Source organism: Enhydra lutris, unplaced genomic scaffold (assembly GCF_002288905.1).
Source record: "Enhydra lutris kenyoni isolate GAN:26980312 unplaced genomic scaffold, ASM228890v2 scaffoldscaffold34, whole genome shotgun sequence".
Classification (NCBI taxonomy): domain Eukaryota; kingdom Metazoa; phylum Chordata; class Mammalia; order Carnivora; family Mustelidae; genus Enhydra; species Enhydra lutris.
Window position 1 is genome coordinate 28,399,205 of NW_019154118.1, and position 9,083 is coordinate 28,408,287.

General features: G+C 48.7%; 2 protein-coding genes across 3 annotated transcripts in view; one reads left to right on the top strand and one right to left on the bottom strand.

Moving 5' to 3' along the window:
• The window catches only part of LOC111153783 (platelet derived growth factor D), a 223,475-nt gene that overhangs the window by 110,093 nt on the left and 104,299 nt on the right, over positions 1 to 9,083 (top strand). The gene's annotated exons all lie outside the window — the stretch shown is intronic.
• Positions 3,395 to 4,597, bottom strand: LOC111153782 (DNA damage inducible 1 homolog 1). Its single transcript, XM_022513019.1, has one exon. The coding sequence runs from the start codon at positions 4,595 to 4,597 to the stop codon at positions 3,395 to 3,397; it is 1,203 nt and encodes a 400-aa protein (XP_022368727.1).

Genomic DNA, 9,083 nt, shown 5'->3' on the forward strand with positions numbered 1-9,083 from the left:
CCACGTGCATGTGTGTGCACCCACATGTGTGCACGTGCATGTTTGTGCATGTGTCCACGTGTCTGCGTGTGTGTTCGTGTGCACAAGTGTGCATGTGCACGTGCTCCTGTGCATGTGTGTATGTCCACATATGCATTGTGCTCGTGTCTACACATGTGTGCTCATGTGTACATGTGTGCGTGCTCCTGTGCATGTGCACATATGCCCGTGTGTCCATGTGTATGCACCTGTTCGTGTGCACGTGTGTGTGCATGTGTGTTAACATGTCTGTGCGTGTGAATATGTGCCCGTGTGTGTGAGCTTGTGTGTGCATGTGTGCATTTCTACTTGTCTGCATGTGTGTGCATTCTGTGTGCATGTGCGTATATGCATCTGTGCCCATTTGTACGTGTGTGTGTGGGTGTGTGTGTGTGAGAGAGAGACGTGAAACTGGGTCACAATCTAAAATCTATATTGTCATCAACAAAGCTTTGGGTATTTCATTGTTTCATCATTCTGAGGCCTGAGTTTCTCATCTGTTAAATGAGATTAATAGTGATTATTTTGAGGGTTTATTCTGAGGATCGATGGCAGTAACACATGCAAGGTACCTTGCATGGCACCTAATTTACATGAAAGACATACAAAAGATGTTACCTTTGACTAAAACTAATCCATTTAAAATTTAATTGGTTATAATCTATTCAGGTGTACACAGGATTGAGTCAACATTTAAATCCATAAAACTAATTTTAAAATATTTTCTGATTTGAAAGACAGTGATGTTAAAAATTAATCAGGAAGGACATTGCTTAATTAATTCACTCTGTTTATTCATTTTTTTTCCTTTGAGATCATTGCTTTTCAGTTCAATAAAGTATTTTTAATTTAACAACGCATTTTCTCAAGTAATATTTCCAGAAGCTGGAATATGTCCACAGCAACATGACAGAAATTCTTATGTGACTCCAAACTTATGCTATGAGAAATAGTTCCGTAATCTGGTGACAGCTTACAAAAGAGAATACTCAAATGACATTGATTTCATATACTAAAAGGATTATTTCATGCCAGAGAAATTATATGGATTAAATAAACCTTGGAAGAAGAAGAGTGAAGACAAATTTATTGGAACTTATGGAAAAATAGAGTTCAGCTCAAAACCAGAACCAGAGACTGGTCCTGAGCCACCAGAGCTACCTCTGAGAAGGGAGGATGGGTATGTTTGGATTTGATGGGGTGCAAATCATCTTTTAGCTTAAAGACCTGATGATTGTTTAGATCGGCTTTTATGGGTTAGATATCCTGATGGGCTCTATATCAAACTGTTTTTTTTTTTAAAGATTTTATTTGACAGACAGAGAGAGCACGACGGGTGCAGCAGGCAGAGGGAGAGGGAGAGGCAGGCTCCCCAATGAATAGGGAGCCCAACGCGGGGCTCTGTCCCCAGACCCCGGGATCATGACTTGAGCTGAAGGTAGCTGCTTAACCGACTGAGCCACCCAGGCGCCCCATATCAAACTTTCATGTTGAACAGTCCCACAGGGCATATGCATGTGGGACGTGCATTTTCCATAAATGGGCCTGGAAACACAGTCTGGTGGAAACTGCTGGGGAACATGCACGCTTTCGTCTGCGAAGGAATCCTTGTGTTTATTGGGTCTGTTTTCATGTAGTGACAGGCATTAGGTGCTCACCCCTGGCTTTACTCTGGATTTCTTCCTTCATTTAGTTAGTTACATTTGCTGAGTACTTAGAAGCAAAAGTAGAAAAGAAGCGTGTCCATTCCTCGTTTTTAGCAGTTTAGTGGGCATAATAAGCCTTGGTATGAATGCAGACAAGGTTGGGGCTCATGAGCGTGGTAGCATCTGTACTGAGGAAGAACACGAGGGGTAAACTAATGTCAGCTGGAGGGGAGAGGGGACGCTAGAGAAATACGATGGTTCGTCTCACCAAGAAGCAGACCAAGAAAGGCATGATAGGGAAAGGTGATGGTCAGGAAAGGTGATAGTAGGGAAGGACTCTTTTTTTTTCCCTGTAGCCTTTAAGGAGTGCTTTGAGTGGCTTTTGATTTTGTTGGGAAAAGAGAATAACTTAAAAGATGCCCGTGATCATAACGTAGTCTTGGTACCTGACAATGACTCTCTCCTCCAAAGTAATTTACAGAAGAGAAATCAGGAGTTGTGTAAAAAGGGACCTGACTTGTCCAAGTACTCCAGAGCTAGAATCAGAACATGTGTTTCTTGACTTCGCACCGTTCTGATACCAGTCTTGATGGGTTCCTGCCCAGAAGTGTCCTCCGAGTCTTGCGGGCCTCAGGCAGCTGGACCTGCGTGTCAGGGGTTTTAAGCTACGGATGTAACGGGTCCGGAATCTTCCAGGAGTAACGCGGGGTGGGTTGTTTGAATGGATCACGCAGCTGAGTGAGGGTTCATGCGTCTTCTCATTCAGAGGTTTTCAGATGTTACTTTAACAGGAAAACCCTCTATTCACATTATATTTCTGTAGCAGCTTAATGTGTAAGCAGAGTTTTGTTTTTTGTTTTGTTTTGTTTTGTTTTTAAACAAAAATGATTTAGTTGAAATGAGTATTAGGGATCTGGACCGCTGCCTGCTCCTACTTCCCACTGGCCCACCGTGACAACCATGAGGCTTCCAAGATGTATCATAATTAAAAAAAAAAAAAAAAGTCTACTTGCTGGCCTTCATTTTATGACCAGGCTTTCTTTGAATGCAGGGGAAAGAGGACATTATTTCAGACTTCCTGGAGAAAAATCCATTTTCTTAAATATGGCAAAAAGAGCCCAAAGGGGCAGATTTCAAGGGAGCATGACTCTGGGGGAGTCCAGTGGAAGGGAAGACATGAAATATGAGGAAATCGACCTCTGGACTGTCCAAAACAGGCGTTGTGAGGACTAATCAGCTCATGTGTAACTGACTCGCCGTGTCTAAGCTCTTTCCCAAAGAAAACGAAATTTGGGGAAATAGGCATATTTCTCTAACTATAAATGGTGGTTCATGCTGGTTTGAAGTCGTTTTGTGCAGATGTCTGGTAGGGTCTGCAGTGATGGCTCTTTCTAGGGAATCTGCAGAATAGTATCTGGTTTGGACACCTCCGCCCCACCCTGTAACCTGGTGGGACAGAGACCTGTGTCCTTCCGTGGGTTCTCCGGGAATCACGCGGAGCCTCCAGAGCCTTCCCGGGATGAGGCCCCGTGATCTCTGGATAAGGGAAAGGAGGAGAGGCCAAGATCCCGCAATCATGAGTCGCATAGGGGCGGGTCCCACAAGGTAGTCCCTGAGCCAGGTTCGGTTGTTACTGATGTGTTTAATGATTACACTGCCAGGGAGCCCGTGTCTTAGAATTTCCTGGGACCTGGGGCTCCCTCAAGACGGTGGCATATTCATAATCCATTTCAATGCTTTTTCCGACCTAAGTCCTTGACTGAATGCTTAATAGTACCCGCAGCTTCCCTGTCCGGAGGCTCTTCTTGCCCAGCCGCGCACGCCAGCTTGGCGCACGGCGGCAGCTCCCCCTCGGGAAGGAAGTGCGTCTGCGTGCCCGTCGTGCCAATCACCAGCACGTTTTTCTTCAGGTCGAGGGAACACTGGTGTCTCCTGAGCATGTCTAGGCCTAGCAGCATGTCCATGGGCTGGTCCTCCAGGATGGAGAACGAGCACTGGAGGAAGTCGCCTTCGATCTGGATCTGGGCGAGGTGCACCCGGCCGATGATTCTCTGCGTGCCCACGCCCTTGGCGACGCCAGCCCAGCGGCGGTCCACCAGCCGGATGATGTTGCACCTCTCCGCGCACGCCTGGCTCATGATGGTCATCTGGGCCCCGGAGTCCACGAAGGCCTTCAGAGGGTGTCCGTTCACCTTGCAGTTGATGTAGAGCATGGTCACTTGCCCGAAGCTCTCCGGAGCCTCCTCCATCGCGATGCTCATGTTCTCCTCGATGTTGCGCTGCCGGATTTCTTCCTCGATTTTGGCCTGAGCCTCCGGGTCGAACGGGTCGGCCGTGAAGAGGCGCAGCCGCTCCTGCTCCCGCAGGGCCCGCTCCCTCTGCTGCTCCAGGAGGACGCGGGAGAAGGCGTCCAGGTTCCCGCTGAGCAGGGCTTCGGCCAGGGCCGGGTTGCGCTCCTTGAGCAGCGACAGGTCGTGCGGGTTGGACAGCAGCAGGCTGCGGATCAGGGCGGGGCTGTCCAGACCCTGCGCGCGCGTCATCTTCTCCCCGGAGCCCAGGCCGTGGGACGGCTGCGGGGCGCGGGGCGGCGGGGGCGGCACGGGCGGCGGGCGGCAGCTGGACGTGCCGGGCACCGCTACGCCGGCGGGGTCGGGCCGCGCCAGGCTGGACGTGCGTCTGGGCGGCCGCGGGCCCGCGCCCTCCTTCTGCAGCAGCACCACCACGTCGCCGTCCCGGAGGCCGTAGGAGCCCAGGGAGCGCTGGTCGTCGGCCAGGAGCCGCTCCAGGAAGACGATCTGGGTCTCGGCGGCGGGGATGCCGGACTCGAGCTCGCAGAGCAGGCGGAAGTTGTAGAGCTCGAAGTCAGGGCTGACCTGGAGGGAGAAGGTCGCCTCGGACAGGTCCCTCCGCACGCAGTACACGGTGACCAGCATGGCATGGGCCCGGGCGGGCCCGGCGGGCACCGGGCATCGGGGTGTCCTCCGGCTGGCTGGGGCGGTCCCGCCGGTGGTGCGGCTGCTCCCCACTCGCGCGGCCTGGGCTCGGGGCCACCCACTTCTGCGCGAGGCCCAGCTGCTCCCCAGCCTCCCTGCCGGCCGCTGGGCCGCTCGGAACGCGGAGGAGGCCGCGTGCGTTCCACACTCATTTGTGTGCAGCCGCGTGGAACTCGGAACCCCATTCCCTCGGAGGCGCCCGACGCCCAGCTACGGCCCCGGCCCCGGCCCCCCTGCCAACCCTGCTGCATCCCGGATCGCAAAGAGACGATTCAGCTCTTCCTAACAGCTGGGCCCATTCCAGCGTGCCCACTGGAGAGCGGAGTTCCCTGGGCTCTTCCGTGGGCCCCGGGCAGGGAGGGAGTGCGGGTTTCCCAGGGGCGGGCAGCATACGGGGCGCTGGGCAAGAAAGAGGGTTTGGCCCTGGCCCCTGATCGCGGAGACCTCGCCCTCTGGGGGAACTAGTGGTCAGCCGTGACTCAGAATACCCAGGCTGAGAGAGTGGCACTCCAGGCAAGAATGACAGGAGCCCGAATTCATGACCAGGCCTGCTGTTCTCCAGAGAAAAGGGTTTGTGTCCGTGATTTTAAAGGGCAGGGTATGAAGCTGAAAAGAAAATGATCAGCAGGGATTTATAGAGTTCTACGTGAATCTGAGGCTTGTAAGCAGTATCCATAAGCAAAAAAACTCCCCCAAAAATATAAAACGGGAGGGAGGGAAAAGAGAAAAATGAGAAGGGGAATGGGAAGGATTCAAAGCAGGTGTTTGTGATGGTTTTTTGTTTGTTTCTTGTGTGTGTGTGTGTTTTCATTTAATTTAAGGAAGTGGTTTCTCACGACCCGTGAAGGACAGTTGGTGGCAGGACTGCCAGGTAGACGCTTCCTTGTTGGCTCAGAGAGGACACTGTTGCTAGGAGCTGAAAATACGAGGACCAAAGCCAATGACCATGAGTGTGGTCCTTGAGTAGAACAGACGGGCCCCCGTCAGCCACTGGATGTGGGGAGCATAAAGGAACACATGGTGTGGGTAACATAGAGGGTCTCTGAAATGCAAGCCCCTTCTCAGCGGGCGTGTGAGATGAACTTGTGAGGAGACTGGTCTGACTTGGATTCTGGAGTAAGACGGGTCACGGATGCCTCTCCGGGGGCTGTCTGTGGCTCTGGCTCGGACGCAGGGCTCACTGCCCCCCCCGGAACCAATGGAGGCTCACAGGGCTCAGTGGAGAGGTCCTTCCAGCCAGGTGGCGGCGGGTAGAAACCTTTGAGCATCACTTGTCTTTCTCTGTATTTCTCTAAGTGTTTATGAGGAGCTCCTCTTCCCTGGCCTGGCCTTCCCACGGGTGTCAGTCAACACCCTCGGCTCTGCCCCACCCCCTCTTTATTTCTGATTTTGTCAGAAGACCGGCACTGTGAGAGGTTGCATCAGCTGTGAGGACTGTCTTAGCTTCTCATTCTCGTGTGCTTGTTTCAGAGAAAGGATAACATCTCACTCCGTGCTCTCATTATCATTATATTTCCATACTCGTATTCATTCACATTGGAAACGTTGGCTAAATGCCCAGTGTGTGTGGAGCGTGTGCTACGTTCCAGGGATGCACGCACAAATTGTGTTAAGTGCAGGCTGTGCTCGTAGGGAAGCCACAGTCTGAAAGAGGACCCGTGCACGTGTGCATATATGCACACACACACAGACACACACACAATTACATGTACCCGCACACACATGCAGACCCAAAGGCCTATATCTGTATGTGCACATACGCACACATGCACACACATGTACACATACATGCATCACACACACAAATGCATATGCCCACATATACACATATATGCGTACACAGAGACACACGTGCACACACATACCCACACACGTACACATGTGCACATGTACATGCATATGGACACACATACACACACACGTTGGGTGGTTAAAAAAATACCAGAAAAGTCAGTACACCCCAGGAGAAATGGATAATATCTGGAAAACTAATGCAGACTATGGAGAGGGGTCAGGCAGGGAAGGCTTCCTGAAAGTGCTGGGCTTGGAGAGAGGGTGAGAAGTCAGCCAGGGTGGGTAGACACAGCAGGCCGAGAAGCGCCATCCCCAGCTCCACATAACCAGTAAGGCAGCAGCACTGCAGGAGAAGGAGGATTTTTTAACATTTAAGGGGGGGGGGGATCTAGCATTATAATTTTCCTGGAGAAAATTATGAATTATTTAGAGCAGGTTTTCGCTATTTGCGGAGATGGATGGTGCTTTGACTCAAAATATTAAGTTAATAAATTTCCTCTGTAATTCTTGGCATCCCGGTAAGACCCTCAGAGACCAGCCGTGGTGCCTCTGAGCTCGAGAGCAGCTGCGTGCTGAGACCTGTCGCATCCAGACAACTCTGCCAGAGCCAGCAAGGCTCCCAGTCCCCGTCCCTTTTCCCTTCCTGACAACCAGCTTTGCACAGTTCACTTTTAAAATCTTAGTAAGTTAGAGAGATAATGCAGGGGTTTTGTTTTCTTAAACAGTGGATGCAATTATTTTTGTAAAGTAAGATTTTCCTCTTTTTGGGGGGCAAAGCAAGAATCTGGGGTTCGCATCAAAAGAAGCTAACATCTTTTTTTTTCCATATTACAATGGCTTTGATACGGAACGTAATTAAGCTTTATGCAGTCTGTTTTATTAATTATCTTGCTGTAATTCTGTTGTTGGCATTTTGCATTTATGCACCTTTTACTGTTTTCACCATTTTCTGAGAACACACAGTGGAAAGCAAGAAGCCTGACGGTCTGGCCAATAAGTGCCCTCCCTCCCTGGAAGGATCACACAGGCCCTCAGGATAAGTGGGGAGCTGAGTGTTCTCTAGTCCACCCACCACGCAGGCCTTACATCTCTGTAGCATTCCGGAATCCGAAACGCTAACCACAGCCTCTGGGGCTCTCTATATTGTAGGATTCCTTCATTCTCCTCAGCACTGTGGGTGATTCAGATACCAGATGTGTAATTATCTTACCTCACAATTGTAACTAATAACTTGCTCTGATTATGTAATAAACTCAGGGATCGTTGGGAGCTTGTATAAATACTCCTAAAAGTGAAACGTCCGAACACCGTAAGTTCCCGCTGCACAGGCTCTTGGGAAACGGGCTGTCTGACTTACCTAGACGTGCAGACCCAGGCAGCTGGAGGTTGTTATAACTTCTGAGGGGTCGCAGTGAAGTATGTTCTCTTGCTTTTTCTTCCTTGGTAAGTGTAATATGGGAACATAATCAATCCTTTCTTTGGTAAGTGAGACCCCTGCAAGGTCTCGTGGCTATCGCTCAGAAAATCAATTCTCATTGTTCAGCCTAGATACCCAGAAAATAGAAAAGATGACACTGATGTCGTGCCAGCCAAGTAAACAGCCCTGAAGTTATTTTTTGGAATAAATAATGTCTTTTATAATTTGCCTCTTTATAAAACCTTAATGCCACACAAAATCCAGATAATTGATGGTTTCACTTAGCACAGTCAGCTGACAGCTTAAAGTTCCATGTCTTGCTTTGCAAAACAAATAAATGTCTTTTCTGTGAAAAAGGAGTGGCAGCATAAATGTCTGTATGTAGCATCTATAATGATCAGATTACATTAAGTGAATGTATTAACTTGCTGTGTTTGAAAGATTGCTTGACTCTTTCAAGGACGATTCCTTCCTTGAAATGTGTGGCTGCTATTACTTTAAAAATAAAGCGTAATCGAGACATTCAGACAGAGTAATCTTCACCTGAAATTCTCAAAGCAACTTGGGAAAGATGCAGTATTTTCAAAGCTGATCTAGAGGTTAAACTATGAATTCTTCCTCCTGTTCTCCCATTTGCTTTATAATAATACAATAATTGTGCCTCCTCTGTTGCAAATGAGCAACATTTATTTCCTTGGATAATTATTTAATAGACCCATTGACGATACTCTGATGAAAGTTCAAGCTTTTATTTGTATGTTTGAGGGTTTCCCATTGGAGAGGTTTAATGTTGCCCATCTTTGAGACTTAAACACCATATAAAACCTGTTAAATAAATGTATAAACAGTCACGTAATTGAAGAAACTCATGAGACCTGACAATTTAGTCTGTGACAACCCGTGGGCAACCCAGCTAGTGAGTTTTTCTCTATTATAAGGAGACAGAATATGGACAGAAGACACACACACACATGCACACACAAATATACATGTTTTGGGGGAGAAAAGGTCAGAAAATGCACACTCAGTCTGGGCATGTTTTCAATCACTTTAAATGTACAATTGAAAGATGATGTCATTTTCCAGCAGGGAGCACTTTTAGGAAACATTGTATTTATTATTTTATTTTACAGATTACTGTTTTAACATTTTATCATGAAAAGGGATGCATTTTAAGTTATATATTGTGTGTTGAAAATAATATCTCTTGGGGCG